This window comes from Convolutriloba macropyga, chromosome 1 (genome assembly GCF_964194025.1).
Source record: "Convolutriloba macropyga chromosome 1, txConMacr16.3, whole genome shotgun sequence".
NCBI lineage: Eukaryota > Metazoa > Xenacoelomorpha > Acoela > Convolutidae > Convolutriloba > Convolutriloba macropyga.
This window is the reverse complement of record NC_134468.1, coordinates 55,126,646-55,150,048: the sequence shown is the minus strand read 5'-3', so window position 1 is coordinate 55,150,048 and position 23,403 is coordinate 55,126,646. Positions and strand designations below refer to the sequence as shown.

Below are 23,403 nucleotides of genomic sequence, written 5' to 3'. Positions count from 1 at the left end.
CATTGAAGGCGGATAGGTTTTATTTCGATTAAAAATCTGTATAAATTGTTGCTGCCCTTATTAGCTGCTCTCAATTAACCTTCATTTAGAGTGACACGCACACATTTGACCTTATCTATTTGAACTAAAATAAAAGTCGATTTCGATTGAGGAAGTCATTTTTGAGAGTGATGTAAGTCGTGTGACCAAAAATTTAATCACGCGAATGAACAAAAAAACTCGATCCACTAAGACGTCTCACGCAAGCACTTCAGTTAAAATTGCATGGACGAATGAACAAAAAGAGATCTAAAGTGGTTGTGACGTCATATGGTCGTAACAAAAATCTTGACGAAAAAAAACAAGAGAAGGCCAAAAATAGCCCCAGCTATCGCTGCGCAGCTATTATTAAATGCTGTGATTTTGATAATCATTTAGAAAAGTTAGCAAAAACGGCATGGCAAAACATTTAATTCCAGAATACTCTTAATGGCAGACTACTCTTAATGGAAGTGAACGTAGAGCTGGTTCCCTTTGTAGTTTGCAAAGATTGTGTTAGTTGTTTTTGAGTATGCACTTCCCGCAAATTTAATCAAAGTGAACTAGAGAAGCTTATTTCGGGCAATTTTTGATGAAAGGCTGAATTTTGAAATATTTAGCAAACATTTTAGCCAAAAAAATATATCAATATAGTCAACAACTTTTTTGTCTCTCAAAATAAAATCAACAGTATTTTTGCTAACAATTTTCAAATATTTTAGCAAAATTGACGAAATTTGTGGCAAAAATCCCAGAAAATGTGAAAAACAGCGGAATTCACTCTACTTTTCTCAAAAGTTTAAACCTCAATAACTCCTTGTAAAACGAAAATCAAAAAATTCTTTTTAATTTCATATTCTACGCTGAATGAGCTTTCTAATGATACCACTCACAATCCTCTAAGATGAATATATCGATCGGTCAAAATTGTCTGAAAAAAAAACCAGTTGAGTATTTAGTTCCTCCCCCCTCAAGAGGGGTCGGCACGATTAGAGACTAGTGAAACGCTAAGAGAACTGCTCAGCGACCTAGTGCCTTCCGGGCTTACCTGTTTATCTCGTTTTTGAGGACAAAAAGTCAAAAAGCCTTAATTCCATTACCCGCTAATTACTTTTTCACAATAACTCTTCGTTAACAAAACTCTAGAGCTCAACTTTTAGCCAGTTTAAATGCTTGCCTACCTCAAGAAGCGCAAAATTCGCAGAAACAAAATTTTAATTACTCAAATTAATAATTTCAATTTATTTCAAAACAATCAAATCCATTTTGTTCAAATTTATTGTGATTCATCACCGTGATTAATGTTGTATATTTTTCTTTTAAGGTTAATACTTCCTTTGAACAGTAGTGCTCTTGCCACCCTCAATTGATCAGAGGGAAATCGGATAATTAAAACCGAGAAGTAATTAGAAAGTAATCAGTGTGAAACATCGTCTTCACACACAGTCACCTTTCTTTCTGGCTAAATTGAAATCAAAAATAAATTTAAGCTGTATCACCAAGTATTATCATTTGAAGACTTGTCCAGCTGCCTCTAAATTTCTATCACATACGAATCTACTTAATGGTTAAGTCCAAATTGACTTTTCACAATTTTTAATGTAAAGAGGGCCTGTTTCTGCCAGGCAGTTCCATACTGATTCCGTAACTTAAAACAGTCGCCAAAATGATTTTTAAATGAAACGTTTCCTTTTCCTGTAGTTGTTTATCAACTTTTTTTCTGCGCAAAAGCTACCTTTTATCTACTGCAGTGAATTCGGTGCGAAAACGTCGAAGACCTTCTATAGCTTGCTCCGGCCAGCTAAAATCCCTTCCTTCTTAAAAGGAAAAGGAAACAACTCCCAAAATATCTTGATCATGACTCCAAGAATCATGAAAATTTGTCAGTAAGCTTCGTGAGCAGTAGTGTTGTTGCTAACAACAGTGGGATTGGACGAAGGGAAACAGTTAGCATAGTCCGGGTTATGCTCGTCGTGACCTTGGGGCCTCTCTTTGGCACCCGCGGTGGGAAATAGTGTTTGGGTTCCCGAAGGAGGTGGCGCCTGGATTGGTTGCATACCTGTCGGGAAGGCTGTTTCCAGGTTCGTATTTGGGGTTGGCGCGGTAAACACAGTTGGTATCATCAATGGCTCGCCTTGAGACCATGACATGTAAGGCAAGGCGTATGAAGAAGTGTTGTTGTACATCATCACTTGCGGTTGGTGAATCGACGAAGTGGAATCCTGCTGGCTTGATGTCAAATTCATTGACGACGCCGGAGAATTACTAGACTGTTGAGACTGCTGCTCATTTGTGGCATTTCGGAAAGCCACTGCGCTGGCACCATCTCCAGCTCCGATAGCAGCTCGGTTACTATACGTTGAAAACAAGCTAACCGAGTTCGAGTTGTTGTTGGGAAACGAGTTCATGCTTGCATAATAGTCAATGTTTTCATTCGGCAGCCCACTGTTAAACGCTACTCGAGTTTCTGTCTGAAACACGGACTTCTTTTGTACAATCTTTGCCTGGCTGTCAATACCAGCATCTCCAGATTTTTCTCTCACTTTTTTCTCCGAGGATGGAGGTGTTATGTTAAACGATTCCTTATTGCACCCCGCAACTGGGGCGTTGTCAACATTGTTATTATTGCCTCCAGTAGAGCAAAAATAGGGCAAATCAAACTGAGTCTCAGAATCCAAATCATTGGAATCAGTTGATGGGTACTGAGATCCCGAATTGACAGGCCGATTGGTCTCGTCCTTTGGCTGAGAACTTCCTGAGCTACCGCCCGATTTCTGAAAGGTGGAGCCGCTATCATCAGAAGGATACAGTCCACAGTAAGAGGAACTGTTCACGACATCAATGTTTGATTTGCCTAAGCAATCAGCACACGAGCAGAAGGCAGGAACGTTCTGGTAGAAAGCTGCATTTATCCCACCAAAATTATTATAACCAAATGTTGCAGCACCGACAGGCGTCGTGCACTCGGGTGTCGTCCCGCTGAGACTAAGAGGGGTGGTCGGCAAGGAGAAACTGAAATTCGGATCAGCCAATGGCGTTGTTTCTATTCCAACCATGGGCCATGGGCTGAAGAGGGCAGGAGCCTCAGTCAGAGAAGGCGTAGGAGGGAAACTGAATGGTGTAGAGCTTGCCGACATATTGTATACTTTGTCAGGTATCAGCGACTTCAAGCTGAAGGCCTCCGAAAGCTGCTAAAACAAATTAAAGCTGCTAAATTATTACACTTCACATGATATTCCGGTACTAGATAGCTTGATCAAAGGAAGCTTCGTAAATGTGTCTCACACAAAACATCTGTAGCAGTAAAAAAAATCAGCCGCCATCAATCGAAAGACATCCTTACGCATTTTAGTGATAAAACACTCTGAAAATCAAATTGATTAACAATTATAATCAAAACTTATCTGATTTTTTCGAGTTAAATGAAGTTACAAAACAGCTTTGACGACAATAGCAAAACAAGCTTTGGGGAAGTTTATCCAGTAGCTCAATTACATTTTGTCACGCGAGTACTATTTGTCGCGCAAGCACAAATTTTGTCACGCGGGACAAGAAAAAGTCATTTGCTGGGCCCAGATATATCAGCCTGCTTAACACGGCAAAACTAAAAAGAAAGACCGGCACATTTTTGAGCGTTTATGAACAAAGCTCCATTTATAATGATTAACAAATCTACGAAATATTGTTTAGACTATTGATCCAATCAAGATAGGCACAGTTGAGCTCGCCAAAAGAGAGGATGAAAAGTTCGTCAAAACAAATTATGTTCAAAATGTTGATTGGATTAATTGTTCCGACCCCACTTTTAGTGGGGGAAGGAACTATATACTCAATTGGGTTTTTTTTGTTCAGTCAATTTTGGCCGATCGATATATTACTCGTAGAGAGTTGTGAGTGGTATCATTAGAAAATCCGTTCAGCATAGAATATGGAAATAAAAAGATTTTTTGATTTTTCGTTTTTTTACAGGGAGTTATCTAAGTATAAACAAAATAAATATTAATAAAATTCAGTTGTTTTTGTTCACATTTTCTGTAATTTTTGACCAAATTTTGGTTAATTTTGCTAAAATATCTTAAAATTGTTAACCGTAGTGTTATTGATCTTATCTTAAAAGATAAAGGGGGGTTGCTGAATTGTTCGATCTGAGCTTTTGGCTAAAATTTATGCAAAATTTTTCAAAAATCAGACTTTTTTTTCGTCAAAAACGGGACCAAATATGAATTTTTTGCCCACTTTCACTGAATTTGCTTAAAGTAGACACCTTAAAACTGCAGCCATATTCATCGCAAGCTTAAAGAGGTAGCTAGTTGCACTCCCGTTCGCTATAAGAGTCTTCAGAAATCATAATTTTGCCACATTTATCGACAAAATTAATCATGATAAATAATTAAACGAAAAGCATTATTTATTTTTGATATACTGAAAAATGTTATTTAAAAATTGATCTACTTCGCGACCATTTGAACAATTGAATGTCTTCTTAGTCGCGCAGAAATGTCAGGGCTGATATTGATCTCACCATGGATTCAAACGGTAAAATTATTTAGAGTTTAATGGGGCGCGACCTTTTTTTTAAAATTCCGCATATAGTTTGCTATGCATATTGCTGAAAAGAATTTCAAATGAGAGCTCTTTTATCGACAGATACTATTTACAAAATATGAATACTAACGACTATATTTTACGGTCTCAGAGCAAAGTTCGTGTTTTTTATGGCTCTGACCAATTGCTTTCGTAAAATTTTGTGGATTTCTTATGCTTTGCATTCATTTTTTAATACTCTTTGTAGTCCAATGACTTAGTCACCACAATCAATGATCGGAATGGCTTATTGGGAGGCATATGTGAAGCAGACAATGCTTTCAGTTGTTACCTAAGGTCGCTTATAACTTTGAGTTCATTTGTTTTAAAATGTAGGCGAATTTTTGAAATTTGCAACTATTTTCTCTTATCTCTCTCAGCTTCGGCGTAGTCTCAATACAAACAAGTAAAAACCCATTTCCTGTTAGTCAATAAATTAATGTCTGTAACGGTTTTATATTTAACTAATGGATTATTGGTTTTGACACTACGAGTTGCAAATTTTTTTTTAGTTCATTTTGTTTCGTTGTTGAATTATCACATTATCGACAGATCCAGTTGAAGATAAGTTTAGTTGGGAAAATGAAAGGGGTTTAAAAAGGGCGTATCCGAATGTTAATTGTTTTTATTGAATAGTTCGCGCTTTTGGGCTGAGACACTGTTCTCTTGCAAAAATTTGATGATTTTTTGCGTAAACTTGTCTTTAGTTTGCTTGTTATACAACATATAACTGATAATGCTAGCTCTCAACTGCTTCCCCAGGACATATAACAACCTATTTTAGCTTTTCAGTATAAAGCTATCTCTGAGTAACTTTCAAGCTAACTTTTTTTTAAAAAAAAGACTTTCAACTGTTTCCTTTCTGCTTTGATTTTTGTCACCATGTAACGCAATCTCACTAATAAGAAGTCTGAATTACTTTTGCCGACTCAAACATTTTCGCGGTTGGTTATATGCTTTGACTGATTGCTTGGGCCATTTAGTTTCACAAGAAATTTTCGAGATTTCTCTACTGTTCACTTTTTGAGTTTTTTTGTTGTCATCTCTATGTAGTCCTTTTATAGGGAAAACCCCAATGATTTTTAGATGAGAACCAAGTGATGTTTTACTGCTCTTGCAGATAACAGCTTATAAATGTAGTACCTTGAACACTGTGGTTTAAAATTGTTTAAAGTTTTGGCGTCTGCCTATTTTTGTTATTTTGTCGTCTCGTGACTTAGGCTCATCATTGACAGGCCCACTTGACTTTCTGAGGTGTTGCATCTTAATCGACCTCTTTTTGTTGAAATATTATGTCTGTTATGACATTTGAAAAAAAATCGTTTTTCAAATATTTGAAAAATATTTGCATTTTTGAGCTTCGCCATTTTTTTAAAGCGTTTTTTGGTCGATTTGTAGCTTAGCCTCTGTAAAGACAGGTCACAACCTGTTTCTAGTTAGCTATAATTAAAATAATAATGGTTTTAGTTCCAACCAATTGTTCCTCGGCTTTGTTACTACAAAATTCTATCATAATTGATAATTTTATATATTTGTACATTTTAAAGGACTTTTGTTTTCTTTTAAAATTATTACGCTAATGGTAGGTCCCATTGGCTTTTGAAATTTTGCGAAATTGAACATTTTCATTGCTCTTAGTAACAAGTTTATGGTTTCAACTGTTTTAACGGTTTCACTGCCATTTCGTGCAAAGCTTAGTTTTGCCGGTATTTGTCCTTCTTTTTGTAGTCGTATGACGTACACAGGATAATGACAGGTCTCAATATCTTCATATGCAAATATGAAATTTTTAGTGATTTCACTTATAACCTAATGATAATAATCATTTTTGAAATCAATAGTTTTCAAAAATAGAAACGTATTTCTGAACTTCGCACCTTTTTGCTCTGTTTGTCGCCCTGTTAACCAGTCGCATTGAGAACAGGTCCTATATCTGTTCTATTGAAGTAAAGGTTATTTTGTTTTGTTTAGGTTTCATCTGATGCAAGGTTGATTTTGTTATAATTTATTAAAAATATAGACATCGAGTTTTGATCGTAATTAATGTTTGTTATTCAATTTTTATTGTAGTCTTTTCCAGTAGTCCTATTAACAACAAGTTTTATCGGCCCTCTGGCGTGGCCCTATTGTATTCCATTAAGGTTCATTGAGCGATATGTATATTTTTGAAACTTTTCTATCGGTTCATTATTTGGTAGCCAATTAAGTCAAGAATGTGGATGAGCGGGGTCGGAACATTATGTGCGTACGCACATTACCGAGCCTCCTTGTTTGATTTCTAGTCAACTGGTTAGCGATTTAAATTAAATGTTCTAACAAACATAGCCGCCAGCATGCAGGAAAAATGCACCATTGGGATCTTTCCCATTATAGTCCCCATTATATTTACAGAATGCGGCGCATTTACATTGAGATTGAAACAGGTAAGGAAAAACCGCCCGTCTTTCAGAGACAAAAAATGTTTGCACTTGATGTGAAGTTATATTAGATTACACATATATAAATATGATCTCTTCTAAATTGAAAATAACCGAGCTCAATACAGATGCAAATAGACCACATCGGATAACCCCGTTTCCTTTGATTTTACCCTTTTGACCTCGATCGTATTCGCTACATTCAGCTGAAACAGTGAGGGAGGTAAGTGAGAAGCCAAGCATGAATTGAAAAAGGTAAAGCTTGGTAGTTGCATAATTTTTGCCAACCAAAAGCGCATGTGCCATATTTTTACATAATGATTCACTATTCTGGGGTAATAACGGGGCCCAGAAAATAATCTTGACTTGCAGGAAATCAAATGTAACGATCAAATAATTTCAGAGTAAATTGAAGACATAAGTCAACTTGCAACTCATCAACAAAGACTAGAAGATCTGCATTCTCTATACTCGCTTTTTCAAACTTTCTACAGCTTGAGCCTGGTTAAAATCATCACTCAAATTTAACACGTATTATCAAAACATGTGAATATATCCCAAAAGACAACCCCAATTCAAATTCTTTGAATTAAAACAGCGCCAAAGCAATAGCAACTTAAGTAACTGACAGTTGCTAATTAAAACAACATCAACGAATCGCTGTCAAACAACGGACAGGTGGTTGAAAGCAACAGTTCGAGATGCTAGCCTAAGCAAGGCAAATCCGAAACACTCCAAAAATGCCTAAACTGATCCCAAAATGCTCTTTGCGCTATCAATTCATGTCTTTCTGGTATTTCCAGCGCAGTTCATAGGCTCGCAAAATCATCTTAGCAGGAAGGGGGAGCAAACTGAGCACATCCCAAATTTTTTTATCAGGCCTCAAGTACGTTATGCACCCCCCCCCCCCCCCCCCCCCGTTACAGCATATGTGCCATTACATAGTAAATCATTCCAAAATTTTCACTTGTGCCTTAAGGTTGCATTTAATATGCAATATCTAAGCACGAATGGTGAGCAAATGGAACAGATCCCAAAATTTTATCAGTGTTTTTATAATGATGAAAAGCTTTAATTTTCGCTCTAGTCGTCCAATTTTAGTTGTCAAAAAACCTATCCCACAAATTACCTTAAATATACCATAGGTGGCTAAATTTTTTATTGGAGTGCAATACTGTGGAAAATCCGAAAAGCTGAGTCGGTAGTACTTTTTCTCTACTGCCACCATGTATTTCTCTCAATCGAATTTAGATCAGCCAATATTGAAAGATTCTTCGAGATTGACTATTCTAAATTCGATTGAGAGAAGTACAGGGTGGCAATAGAGAAAACGTACAAACTCAGCCTTCCAGATTTTCCACATTAGAGCACTCCAAAAAAAAAATTTAGCCACCTATGGTATATTTAAGGTAATTGGTGGGATAGGTTATTTGACAACTAAAATTGGAGGGATAATATGAAAAATTAGTCTTTTCATGATTTTAAAAAAAACTGATAAAATTTTGGGATCTGTTCCATTTGCTCCCCCTTTGTGCTTAGATGGTGCATATTAAATGCTACCTTAGAGCGCAAGTCAAAATTTTGGAATGATTTACTATGTAATGGCACATATGCTGTAACTGGGGGTGGGGTGTGCATAACGTACTCGGGGCCTCCTAAATACTCAACAAATTAATCTGATAAAAATGATCAGAAAAACTGTCTGTCATCTTTAAAAATCAGGATTTCAGTTTGTTAGATATAGTTCAAAAAGATTCCACAAAATTTGCAACTATCATAACCGATCATGAGATCAAATTAGCCGCTGAGGTATGCCAAAACACACGGTTCTTTATACACATTATAGCCACATATAATGTATACACGGAATTATCCCCGTATTAAAGGATTGTGCGCTTTAACAAATTGAGTGTTGCGTCATTGCGTAAAAGGTCATAACCGTTTCAGCAAGGCAACTATAAAACAATTTCTATAAACCTTTAGCAAAACTCTCGAATCAAATAGTTCAAATTAGACAAAACATCTTAGGACAAATTGATCAATTTTTACTTTTTTAGAGAAGTGTAAAATCGAAAGAAATAGGCAAATATTTAAAAAAGACAAAAAATCGGCAACAATTTGCTCACATTTAATAAATTTTCTTCAACAGAAACAAATTATTTATTAATCAAATTGAGAGACCACCAAAACTGATATAACAACTTATTTTAACCACATAACTATAACTCCCCAAAAGCTGTGATAAATTGAAGAAGGATACAGAAACTGCTAGAAAATCTGAAAACAAGGCAAAATGGTTTTAAAAATAGTTGAAAATTGAATCTTATAAATGTTATTTTAACTCAGGTGGCCAAAAACGCTTCCAAACACTATTATTAGTAGAAGTAATTGAAACTTTTGGCTGATAATTTTGACTGAAAGCTAAAAAACTGTTTCGAAAAAGCCACGCGTGATGAAAAAATTGCTGTCTGTTACATCCTGTTTTAAATACTCCAAAAATTATCGAAGAAAAAGACACCCCACCAATACTCCTCTTCCAGTCGTAAAAAACAGCACCCTATTACAATTCAAACTCTTTGAATTGTAAAAAACAAAGGGTCAATAATAGTCCCAGCTGTCGCTTTACGGCTATCCAAAATAAATAGCAAACTTATAATGCTATAATGGGAAAGACCCCAAAATTTAAATGTATATTTCTAAAAAAAATTGTATTAAGTTGTAGATTGTAGGGCCAATTTAGCAGAAAGATGACTGACTATACATTAATGCCCATTTAATCTGACCATTAATCGCGGCAAGTGCGGCAGCATCAACGATTTGTTCCCCGGGGATTTTGACGTCTTAAAACATTTGAGCGTATTGGGTGAGCCATTTTCCTCATACTTTTGTGCAGTCGAATGCCAAAATAGAACTTTTGTCAATTTGAATTCCATGGTACCTACTTCCTACAAAGCAAAAGAACAAAATTTCAATGTTTGAACAAAAAAATGGTATCTCCCGTTTCTGACCCCCCCCCCCCCCCCCAGTACGTTATGCAGCCCCAGTTACAGAGCACGTGTCATTACATAGTTATTCATTATGTAAACATATGGCACGCGCGTCTGGGTGTTGCAAATAAATTGCGCCCACTAAACTGAGGGCGGGCACAAACGGATAAGATCCAAATTTTGGATCTACTGTTTCACCACCCCCCCCCCATATTTTTAATGCCCCCCCCCCGTTGCAATGTGTTGTTATATAGCACGTTACTATACAAAAATAACACGTGCACCTGGCAGCGTAAAAGTTATATGCTCACAAAGCGGTGGCAGGCTAGAGTAGATCCAAAATATTCAATCTGTTTTGTATTTATTTTTTAATCTTAACGTATTTTTCTGCTCCTCCTTAGATGTTTTAATTTTTGGATCTTTTCCGTTTGTGCCCACCCCCCCAGCTTAGTGGGTGCATATTATTTGCAACCCCCCAGACGCACGTGCCATATTTAACATAATAATTTACCATGTAATGACACGTGCCCTGGGGGGGGGGATGTATAACGTACTGGGGGGGGGGGGTATAACGTACTGGGGGGGGGGGGGCACAAACGGGACCAAGTAGTATCTTTGGGATCCTCTACAAGCTTAGTGGGTGCGTATTATTTGCACCCTCCCCCGACGACGAACGTGCCATAATTTTTATATTTTTACATGATGATTTACTATGTACTGACACGTGCTCTGTATCTTGGGGTGATAACGTACTGGGGGTCCTATCTTTGTTCCATTTTGGGTTTGAGTAAACTGTCTCGACAAAGTAGTACTATTTCTGCAGTTGAAAACTCTGCTACTAAACTTTTCTTTATTGAATAAGGCCGACAGATAAATGGAAAATAGCCGCGATAGACGCTTGTGGCCTTCCATGAATTGAAATAAAACTAAAGAAACAAGATAGGCAAATTGACCAAAAGTCATTCAGTAGACCACTAGATTTTTTTGGGTTAGATACGTACTGTCATTTTTATGATACACATACGGTCTATAAGGAAAAAACCCTAAAAGAGCTCTTTCAAAAATGATTTTTGAAAAAGACTAATACTCAAGAATCAAAGACTAATGCTCAAGAATCAGGGCAAATAAGTTTGGCACTACTTAGATGCACACTATTGATCTTTAACTAGTAAATGTTCATAAAAATTAAAGTTACATAAGTGAGTTCAGAAGTCAATTTTTTCATAGAGGTAAGTCAAGCAATTGACCTAAAAGCAGAAATGACGTCACGAACACATATTTTAAATGCAAAGCAGTAGGAGTCACTGAAGTCATTGAAAAAGTCAGGGTAAGACAAAACAAAAATCTGTTAGGCGAAGTAAAAAAAACATAGCAGGACAAACTAGCGGGAGAGCGAATTTTGTTTCAAACAGCGTTTTGTCACTCTACTTTAAAGTTAGAGCAAAAAAATTTCACGCCGCGAAAACCCCCGCTTTTTCGCTTCACTTTATGTTTCGGCGTGACCAACATCACTACTCCAATTTGACTTCAAAAATCATGAAAGTGTGAACAGATCTTAAAAAAACATAGCGGGAAGAATTCCGGAAACGACTCGAAGTGGAAAACCACTTAAACGCCATCAAAGTACTCATCAGACAAAACGTACCTCCACTAATTTTTGATTATCTTGAATTAAAGACAAAAAAGTAAACAAGAAAATCAATTCTTAAAATATGTTCAAATTTTGTCATAAATTGAGATCCCGAAATAAGTACCTCTGCCGAAATTACTTCATCAAAACAAATAGTACCTACTAAAACCACTCAAGAGAATTTAAAAATACCTGAAGCCAAATCATGAAAAAATAAGCTTACAAACAACTTGGAATAAAAAACTGGAAAAAGTTAACAATTTTTTTTAATATTACAAAAGCACATAAATCATGAAAAAAACATTTCTTTCAGCCATTAGGGTATCCAGAAGCTCACAAAACAATAGACAAATCATAATAGGCTAAGAAATTTGTCTAATAAACAGAAAAAACGAAAAACTGCAAAAAAAAATAAAATAGTATCAATTTTCGCCATTTTTTGTCATATTTCTCTACAAAAAAAAATGCTTTATGTCCACAAAGCTGTAATCACTAGTTATCTAAAAATTGCTCAATTAATAGGGGTCTTTTCAAAACCCATTTGAGGCAGTTAAAAAATCAATAGTCAAAAATCGCAAAAATTAGCCCAAAAATCAGCAAAATACATGAAAAACCTCGGAATTAGCATAAACTTCATATGAATTTCCAGAAGCCTTCAAACCACTGCCAAAACCAGCCCAAAATTAAAACAAAAGAATAACCAAACCTCTTGCCCAAAAACTGCTTTAAAATGTCGCACGTGAACAAAAAAAATTTGCTCGCTTTCAGAATTTTTTTCACTCCCCAATTTCTCACTCTAGAAAAGAGTGATATGAACAAAAAAACACTTTCTTTTCGCTCCACTCTTTCATTTTGTTCAGCAACAAAATCACTCCAAATATTTTCACGTATTTCATTTCCTGCTTCAAAATTCACTCCAATAAAATTCATTAAGAAAAAGGACTTCTCTAATACTCCTCTTCGAGTCGTAAAAAGACAGCGCCCCAATACAATTCAAACTCTTTGAATTGTAGAACAAAAATTAGGAGCGCAATAATAGCCGCCTGGAATTGCTGACGCGGCTATTAATCATTTGATACTTATGAATTAATTCAATCGTTTCAGTCAAGAGAATTCACTCCAAAACTTTTGCCAACACTGGAGAGACGGATATGGGTCGATATAGTGTACAATCAAATTTATGACTTTCTAGACTTTTAAAAATACAGTTTTTTTGGATCTTTTCTGTTTGTGCCCCCCAGCTTAGTAGGTGCATATTATTTGCAACGCCCAGATGCACGTGCAATATTTTTACAACATACCCGGCAGATTGCCGGAAAATAGCCGCCGTTGATTCCAATAAGCATGATTGGGATTGAACGAATAGAATATATTGAAAAAAAAAGATTTTTGTACAAAAAAATTTTTTAAGTCCGCTTTATTTTGATGGCATTTCGTAGTTGAACATACTTCTGTTTCTTAGAGAGAGGCTACAGGGGCTACTATCAACACCAATAAGCATTAGAGGTGGTAACTAAGACCTATAGGAACGACGTTCAAATAACGGGCATCTAAAATTGGGCTTTATGGGTTTATCCCGTTTCTATTTCTGACTTGAATTTTTTATACCGATTCTGTTCATTTTGAATTGCTTTGCTTAGCATCTGATGTTCAAATTCACTTTTAGCAGAATGAGAGAAGAGAGAAACTAGCCTAGAGAAGTCAAAAAGATTTCACGCAAAATGTCGAAAAAGCGGCAAAATGGTAAAGCGAAAAAAGTTTGACGAAGTAAAAAAAAATACGAGCGCAATAATAGCCGGCTGAGAAGATGAGGGCGGCTATTAATAATGATTTACTATGTAATGACACGTGCTCTGTAACTGGGGGGAGCATAACGTACTGGGGGGGGCACAAACGGAAAAAATCCGTTTTTTAATTATGTTGCAATTTTGTTTTTTAACTGATAACATATTTGAACTTACGAGTCTTTCCCGTTATAGCCTCGCCACCTTTGTAATAAGTGGAAAAATGCTTTATGTCCACAAAACTGTAATCACTAGTTATCTAAAAATTGCTCAATTAATAGGGGTCTTTTCAAAACCCATTTGAGGCAGTTAAAAAATCAATAGTCAAAAATCGCAAAAATTAGCCTAAAAATCAGCAAAATACATGAAAAACCTCGGAATTAGCATAAACTTCATATGAATTTCCAGAAGCCTTCAAACCACTGCCAAAACCAGCCCAAAATTAAAACAAAAGAATAACCAAACCTCTTGCCCAAAAACTGCTTTAAAATGTCGCACGTGAATTAAAAAAATTTGCTCGCTTTCAGAATTTTTTTCACTCCCCAATTTCTCACTCTAGAAAAGAGTGATATGAACAAAAAAACACTTTCTTTTCGCTCCACTCTTTCATTTTGTTCAGCAACAAAATCACTCCAAATATTTTCACGTATTTCATTTCCTGCTTCAAAATTCACTCCAATAAAATTCATTAAGAAAAAGGACTTCTCTAATACTCCTCTTCGAGTCGTAAAAAGACAGCGCCCCAATACAATTCAAACTCTTTGAATTGTAGAACAAAAATTAGGAGCGCAATAATAGCCGCCTGGAATTGCTGACGCGGCTATTAATCATTTGATACTTATGAATTAATTCAATCGTTTCAGTCAAGAGAATTCACTCCAAAACTTTTGCCAACACTGGAGAGACGGATATGGGTCGATATAGTGTACAATCAAATTTATGACTTTCTAGACTTTTAAAAATAGTTTTTTTGGATCTTTTCTGTTTGTGCCCCCCAGCTTAGTAGGTGCATATTATTTGCAACCCCCAGATGCACGTGCAATATTTTTACAACATACCCGGCAGATTGCCGGAAAATAGCCGCCGTTGATTCCAATAAGCATGATTGGGATTGAACGAATAGAATATATTGAAAAAAAAAGATTTTTGTACAAAAATATTTTTTAAGTCCGCTTTATTTTGATGGCATTTCGTAGTTGAACATACTTCTGTTTCTTAGAGAGAGGCTACAGGGGCTACTATCAACACCAATAAGCATTAGAGGTGGTAACTAAGACCTATAGGAACGACGTTCAAATAACGGGCATCTAAAATTGGGCTTTATGGGTTTATCCCGTTTCTATTTCTGACTTGAATTTTTTATACCGACTCTGTTCATTTTGAATTGCTTTGCTTAGCATCTGATGTTCAAATTCACTTTTAGCAGAATGAGAGAAGAGAGAAACTAGCCTAGAGAAGTCAAAAAGATTTCACGCAAAATGTCGAAAAAGCGGCAAAATGGTAAAGCGAAAAAAGTTTGACGAAGGAAAAAAAAATACGAGCGCAATAATAGCCGGCTGAGAAGATGAGGGCGGCTATTAATAATGATTTACTATGTAATGACACGTGCTCTGTAACTGGGGGAGCATAACGTACTGGGGGGGCACAAACGGAAAAAATCCGTTTTTTTAATTATGTTGCAACTTTGTTTTTTAACTGATAACATATTTGAACTTACGAGTCTTTCCCGTTATAGCCTCGCCACCTTTGTAATAAGTGGAAAGACATTTGGGGGCTATAAGTGTAAAGATCTGATCTCAATTGATTCAATATAGGAGGCTTTTTCATTACAGCCCTGTTATGTTATATTGGGGGGATTTACGTTATATGACCACAATTCTGGTGGGGGGACTATAATAGAAAAGGCTTAAAAAGAGAATTTGAATACATTTTGAGGCAGTTTTGAGGCATCCCTGTCTAGGAAATAATTAGGTTTCCTCCATTGTAATCACAAGTCCTTTGATCATTGAAGTTGGGAAATTATGTTCGTCGAAAACTGGCGATTTTTCTCAAAAACGTTAAAAAACGGTCTCTTTTCCATTTCAGACCCCCAAAACATTAATCTACTCTCTCTTATATTATTGATACCGTAGTGGTCACACACGGAAAAGATCCGGAATATCTTACACAAAATGCTCTGTAATTATGACGAATAATGCATCAGCGATAAAAATCAGTTAAAAATTTGAGATTTTTGCAAATTTGGCTAGCGGCAAAAATCTGTTCTTTTCCATTAAACCTTAATTATACCTCCTTTATGGTAATGTGCCGTCTGTTTCCTACTCTAGAGCCGACAAAATATTGCTGTCTATTGTGATACACATACGTAAATGCCCCCACCCCCGATATTCAATCCCCCACTATGGTGGTGTATATTTAGGGTAACAAGGAGGAGGATCGGTTATGTGCGTTCGCACATAAAGTTCCGACCCCGCTAATTCACATTTTTGGCATAAATGTCTACCAAATGAAGAACAGATAGAAAACCCCAAAAAATCAACCATTTTTTAAAAAAAAATGCGTATGAACAAAAAGATCGCCTCCAACGCAAATAACTCATTGTAGCAAAAAATGCCGTATTAGATTGATGAGATCAGCCATTATTAGGAAAGCAAGTCAAGACGAACAACAAAATCAAACAACAAAAACAACAAACATTAATTACATCCAAAATAGCGTCAGATAAAACTTAAACTGAACAAAACAACTGGTAATTCATTAGAAAAGTTATGGGACCACTCCATAATAAAGCTCGGTAACAATTAGACAAAAAAGAACAAAAAAAAACAGCAAAGCAAAAAAAATTGGCTTATATTTTAAAAGACAATGATTTCCAAGTAAGGAAACCCATTAAATAGCAATTGAAAACATTCCACATGTTTACCGTCACATACGCATCTATAGAAAGGCATTAAGGCTTGTGGTTATTCAATTTCTTTATGCGGTTACGAAAAGAACAACCAATAGAGGCAACAAACCAAAAATTCAGTTAAAACTTGCAAGAAGACGCTGTCGAAGCCCTAAAGCCATATTTTGCCCCTCAAAATATGTTCCACTGAGCCTTCCTCAAACGTCAATAATGTGGTAAGCGACCTCTCATTAATGAGAATAGGTAACAAGACAAAAAAAGAAAATGGGCTAAATTAGGTAATACTTTTGTATTTTCGAAAACAAATATTTTCGAAGTCATGAAAGCCATTAGCTACAAAATTAAATAGTTAAATAGGATCGTTTATTTCACCGATGGAAGCACTTGAGACCTGTAATTCTTCAGAATATGTCTTGTCAACAAAAAGACCGTCAAATTAGGACAAAATCAAAAATAAGCATACTTTTTTTGCGAAAAACCCATGTCGAAGCCAGTAAATTCCTAACAAATTCAATAAAAACAGAAAACTTTGTACACTTAAACCTTCCCTCAAAAAGAATATTAACATATGTGACCGGTAATTAACGAGACTATGTAACAAATAGACGAAAAAGAACAAAAATGCGAAGTTCAAAATCGTTTTATTTTTTGAAAACAATTGTTTTCAAAGTCATGAAAGTCATCAGCTATCTACTAAAATCAGAATCTAGGCTCTTTTATTCCTCCAGAAAACGCCAACGAGACCTGTCATTATCGAGTAAATTTCATACGACTAAAAAGAAAGTAAAGAAGACAGTTTAAGACAAATGAAAAATAATTAAATTCTTCGAGAAGGGAGTGTCGAAGCCAATAAAACCATAATCTATGCCTTTACAGACTTCTATGTTCAAATGTGCCTTATTTTGAAAGCCATTAATGAAATATGTGAGCTGTCAAAAATGTGATGTGACAAACCGAGAAAACCACGAAAAATGGGTCAATGCCTAAAAATAAAGATGAAATCTAGTAGTATCAAAGCCAGAAAACCATAACTTAATGCGTAAAACCGCAAAACAGATTAGATTTGAATTCATTGGGAATAAGAGGAAGAAAAAGCATTCTTTCTTTGCTGACACTAAGCTACAAGTTAACCAATTTAAGAGAAAAATAGTGGCACAAAGTTCAATAAGCCATTGTTCATTTTTAAACATTTTTAAAAGTCAAAATGACCAGACTCTTTCGAGTAAAGAAACCAAAAAAGCAATGAGCTTTGATTTGATTGTTCCGTTCTGTTCTTTAATTAAACATTAAGATAGAATTTTTTTTTAAAAAAGACCGACTGATTACAATCCGAATTATTTTTGGATTGTAACAGTGCAAGATTGGACCAATACAAGCCTGGCTAATGCTGTTCGTCCATTACGAACACTCAATTGTTTCGAATGTTATAGATATAGATAATTTGTTAGTTAAAAGTTCAAAAGTAAAAGCTGCCTTTTTGATAATCATAGGGAAAAGTTAGCAAAAACAGCAAATTTTAATTCCAGACTGATCTCAATGGAAGTGGAAGTAGGACTAGCTCCTTTTGCAGTTTACAAAGATTGTGTTATTTGTTTTTAGGTGTGCACTTCCGGCAAATTTAATCAAAGTGGACTAAAGAAGCCTATTTCTGGCAATTTTTGATGAAAGGCTGAATTTTGAAATATTTAGCCAAAAAATGCAATCAAATAGCCAACAATACTTATTGTCTTGAAAAAATAAATCAACATTATGTATATTACACTATTGTTAACATTTTTTACATATTTTTTGCAAAATTGACAAAGTTTTAGGCAAAAATTCCGGTGAAAAAATGTGAATAAAAATAACGCAAATTCACACAAATTTAAACCACGATAAGTCGCTCTAGAAAACTCAAAAAAAATCTGTTCAATTCCATATTCTACACTGGACGGGCTTTTTAATAATACCACTCACAACTCTCTCCGATGAATATATCGATCGGTCAAAATTGACTGAACAAAAAACACCCCGGATCTATTCTGTTGCCCCCCCCCCTCCCGCTTAGTAAGCATAAATTTTTTATGACCCCCAGGCGCACGTGCTATTTTCTTACATAGTAACGTGCTATATAACAACATATAATTTGTAACTGGGGGTCATAAACACTGGAGGGAACAGAATAGATTCAAAACCCCATTTGAGTATATAGTTCCTCCCCTCCCCCCCCCCCCCCCAAAAGAGGGGTCGGAATGACAAGGGGATACGTTCTCAGCCCAATAAACTTGATGGTGAGTATATAATGGGAAAGGCCTGACGTTATTGTGCTAATTAAGCATTTGCGCATTTAAGACCCAGGCTGAGTTGTGAAAACGTAGGTAAGTGAACTCTAACCAATACATCGCTGTCCTCGTCTGCCGCCTTCTCGGCTGCCAATGCATTCTTGTACTCCTCCAGTATCTTCTTGATCCTCCTCACGTAGATCTCTCTGTTCTTCCGGAAGTAGTCCACACTCTTGCGGAACCTCCTCTCCTGCACTGCTGTCATCTCTTCCGGCTTCATCTCTTCAGCTGCAGCTCGCTTCAATTCAAGTCACCCTCACTCTTCAGTTTGACACGTCTTCTACTTTGGTTTGGTTTCCAATATAGCGTGATTTTGGTTAATGGTTAAAGCAACAAAAACTGTTCGAGTTCAAACTTATTTTTTATTTGGCAATTAAAAGTTGTTCTTATGTCACTTAAAGGTAATTGAATGAAGGGCCAAAAGGGGGTACAAAAATGTTAACAGAAGGATATTAAAAGCAATTTATTTTTTAAAATATCTGTTGGAGGAACTGATTAAGGAGGAGACAGGTAGTTATAGGAAGTGAAGTGACTTGCCTCAAAAATGACGAATCACAAATGTCACATTGGAATTATGCCGCCATTATAAGCTCATTTCCGACTCAGAGAAGCATGCATAATTTATCAAATTGCAGAGGTCCAAAAATGTAAACAATTCCCCAAGAAAACTAATTAGTTCAAACTCAAGATTTAAGCCCAAAACGTTCGCTGTTACCATATGGCTATTTAGGCAACGGGGGAGGTGTCAGACAATTTAACCATTTCCCTTTTACACGGGGGATTATATGGCTTATTAAGTTTGCGGCGTGGTTGGTGGGGGGGGGGGGGGCAGAATAGAAACTTAAACAGAGGCAGGCAGGCCAAATGGGGGACTCATAACAGGGCTCTTCCCATTATTGCCCCCCCCCCCCCCCCTCCTCCCTCCCCAACTTAGTATAATGAGAAACGTATTTTTTTAAAAATACTGATTGTGCCAAAAGATATAAAACTGATACGACCAGGAAGCGATTGCGATTACGGTTATTCCCATTACAGCCCCCAATTATGGTATGCTTACGATGACGGGGGGTTGGCTATACGTTATATGACCAATAGCTTGGGGGGGGGGGCGTTAATGGGAAGACCCGAAGATTATATAGTACTACTTTCTCAAGGTTTAAGGGCGTCAAAAACAATAACGGGGAGGGGGGTGTATTTTCACTTCGTGTTTGTGAAAAGAAAGCCTGAGACTAAAAGAGTGCTTTTCATAGAAAAGTTTGTATTGTTTCGGAATAAAGTTAAGTATAAACAGAAGCGCAGTTTATCTCATTTGGAGGATAGGCTCGTCATCATATCATCATCATATTCATCTACGTACAACGTAAGTTACAGACAATAATAATAGTAATAACAGTTATTGATAACTAATCATCACAACTAATGTTCCAACTGAACTCTGAATAGTTGCTCTAGTAATGAAACATCGCACTCAAAACAATGGAGAGCAACTGAAGCCATTTCGACTAACAGAAGAATTTGATACACATAAACCAGCAAGCAGTACAAACAATAGTGGCAATGGCTTCCAAAATCTTACGCCCGCAATAACGCGCGCAAAACATTACCATCGTCAAAAATAAGGTAGATCCTATTGTATTCTGGCAAGCCTAAAAATTTCATCGTCAAACCACAGGCAAGAGAGAAAGTCTGAGATCAGTGTCAAGAGATTTCAATTTTGCTGCTCACAACAAAATTATATCGGAAAATTGAAATTTGGAAAATTGGTAACTAGCATTAATTTAGCAATAATTTATTACCACGTAAAACCTCCAGTGAAAAGTTCTTCTATAGCTTTCTTTAGAACTTTTACCAGCCGTTATATCTGACTGAAAACCTCGAAAACATGAGCCAGATGAACAAATTTAGACGGCAGATTGCCGAAACAGCAGCGAGACTTGCGTGCTCTAGCATACAAGTAGTCAGTCAGACGAAGAAAAAAAACGTAGCCGGTAGAAATTAATTTATTCGAAGCGTGCGAACTTCCGCTAATAGCCTGTTTCATAGTAAAAGGAATATTATCCTACTTTCAGGACAAGTGAGGCTTATGAGACGGGAGCGGTCAAGTAATTCGGGATGCTAGGGCCGACAGATTCAAAGTGCAAGGCAAAAAAGAAGATCTTTTAGTTTTACTCAACTCAAGAGAAAAGATGATGGTTTTCACAGCTTGTTATTAGTCCGTCTTTTGTCCCTCTGAGGCATATTATATTTTCTAGCTGATGTTTTATATTCAAATAAACAAAGCATATGTATATTAGCTATACAATACTTCTTTTCAACAAACTCCGGGTATACATTTGTATAGTAAATACACTAGTAGTTAGGACAGGAAATGTAGCTTATAATTAGTAAAGTTTACAACAAATATAAGCAATATATAGAAGAACATATATATAAACACCATAAACCCTTTTCCACAGGACAATACCCTGTTTAGGATATTACACTACGCTACTTTTTTGAAAATTCTGTTTAAGAAATTCTACACAGAATGAGCAACAAATATGAAAACAAAGTTAGCCACAGAATGTTCGCCAAAAGTTTTTTTGAGATAAAACAATGGATGATAAAATAGACCAATATGTTTAAATATATTATTTACAGTACAATAGTTAGTTAACCCGGCGATTCGTCTGCTTTAGCGGTAACGTCGTGTAAGAGGTGCATTTCGTTGGCATTTCAAAGTTTTCAGTTGGTCCTGGCACACTTTTCAGGGATACTGAGCTGCTTGATCCAAGCATTTGTGCTCCGAGTGCTACTAAAGCTGTTACCAGGTTGCTGAGGTTCATTTTGGACGCCGATCGTGACCTTGGACTGGTTGGCTGAGTTTTTCATCAATGGCGCGTTGAAGTTGTAAAATTCAGGTGAATTTGCGGAGTATCGCAAATCGATGGTAGAGGAAAGTAGCCGATGCATGTAGAAGTAGGTTTCCAATGAAAACTATTACTGTTAGAATTAATGACAGTTTAATAGGTACATAGGTCTCAAGTTTGGAGACTAGGTTGGGTTTTAGCAATGTCATTTTGTGTGCTATCGGCTTTGCTATGGCTTGTAGTTTACTGTTGTCAATAACGGTTACTCCGTGTTGTGGTTTCTGCTTGACTTCTCTGATCATTTGAATGTTGGCCTCCGGTTTTGTTTCAAAGTATGGGAGGTCGTTTAGTTCGTACACAGCACCAATGCTCAAGAGAGTCAGATAACCCACCTCCAATTCGTTTTGCTGGAATTTTATTACAACTTTGGAGATCAAGTCGAATTTTGATAAACTTTGATATCAATTGGGCTCCACATTCTAGAGTGATCAGGCATACTGTGCATCCAGGGCACTCCTTAATATGCGGCACATTAGCATTGTCAACACTGTTCGCGTAGTGTAAATACCGGTGACGCTGAGGTGGGGAGCCATATACCGTAACCAAGATTTGTTGCTTTCTCTGGTGATGGTAGAAGTACTTTCTGTGTTTCACAGACTGTTAAAGCCGTTATAGCAGAATGAAAAATAGAGTGCCGCACAAGAAGACTGTGCAAAATTCTATTCCATTGTCTGGTGGCAAATACGATACCGGGAGGATACCAAAGAGTTTTCGAATTGCTGTTGTCATGACTGTTGTCTCCATCGAGTCTTCCGATACACGGTATTTGCCTCCTGGAGCCATTGGAGTGCTTCTTCTTGAACTTTTTGTTGCATTGGTATTAAATGTGACGTTGAAGGCTGCCTGACTTGACGCTAACGGGATTGCTAAAGTTAGTAAGACTCCTTGATCAATTGTTGACACTTCTCGAATCAGTTTGGAGTCATAATAGGAAAGGCGATCTTGCATCGGTATTGCCAAAGTCAGGCGGTTTGATGCCATCTTCTGTCTAACGTATACAGAGTTTAGAATAGCAACAACCGCTTCTCGAGGCACTAAGGACATGAGAAGTCTTTGGTCAAACAGAATTAAAATTGAATTTAAGATATTTATTTTGTAAGCATAAAGTGCGGATCGATAACTTTTTATATCTGCATAGAGCACAGATAAAAAGGAAGCGATCGTGTCAAAGTTAAAATTTAATTGCTGGTTGGAGAAAAGCACTTGATTACAGTCACGAAGAACATGGAAATTATGCTGGAAGACTTCAAACTGTTCTTCAATGGTTTCCCAATTCTTCTTTAGTGTTTCTTGCATTGTCTTCTGGATTTTTGAGAATTCAACGAGTTCGTTGAAATCATGAAGAACTTTTCGTTCGAATCGTTCTCGACGTCTGGAATGCAGTCTGTTAGGAGTGAAGCGTTTTCGCCTTGGCGGTCAATATTCTCGGCGTTTTTTCGACCGTTTTCCTGGCAGAGGCCAAATATACCAGATAGAACGCATTCTGATCCACCCATTGCTATTCCGCTGCCGAAGAAGCCTATTCCGGCAAGTGCAGCTGCTGCTACAACCGGTGCTCCCCGACGGTCCCGGTTTGAATTATCTTAATTTTCTGACAAAAGCTGCGATGTCGCTCAAAATTTTTTGACATTGTGTTCTGCTTCATGTGTTTCACTTTGAATTTTGTCAATTAGGTCAATTAGCCAGTTTACATTGAATTGTTCCGTTGATTTATTGAAATGTGAGGAGAAATCAAGTGGACAGAAAACTGATGGTGTTTTCCACATGTTCGAAAGTTGCAAATTTTTTCGATTGCTTCTTTCGCAGTGAAGTTGTAGGAGGGAATGGAATCAAAAACTCGACATT

At 36.6% G+C, this 23,403-nt stretch overlaps 1 protein-coding gene across 2 annotated transcripts; it reads right to left on the bottom strand.

Moving 5' to 3' along the window:
- Nucleotides 1–1,215: 1,215 nt before the first annotated feature.
- Nucleotides 1,216–19,305, bottom strand: LOC142340452 (uncharacterized). 2 transcript variants are annotated; one of them, XM_075391037.1, is made up of 2 exons: nucleotides 18,702–19,305; nucleotides 1,216–3,206 (listed from the first exon to the last, which is right to left on the bottom strand). In XM_075391037.1, exons 1-2 carry the CDS (start codon nucleotides 18,867–18,869, stop codon nucleotides 1,902–1,904), a joined length of 1,473 nt encoding a protein of 490 aa, XP_075247152.1. In that variant the 5' UTR covers nucleotides 18,870–19,305; the 3' UTR covers nucleotides 1,216–1,901. The 2 variants fall into 2 exon arrangements, with proteins under 2 accessions (XP_075247152.1, XP_075247144.1); XM_075391029.1 differs by having other exon boundaries at nucleotides 1,216–3,209; nucleotides 18,702–19,299.
- Nucleotides 19,306–23,403: the final 4,098 nt, after the last annotated feature.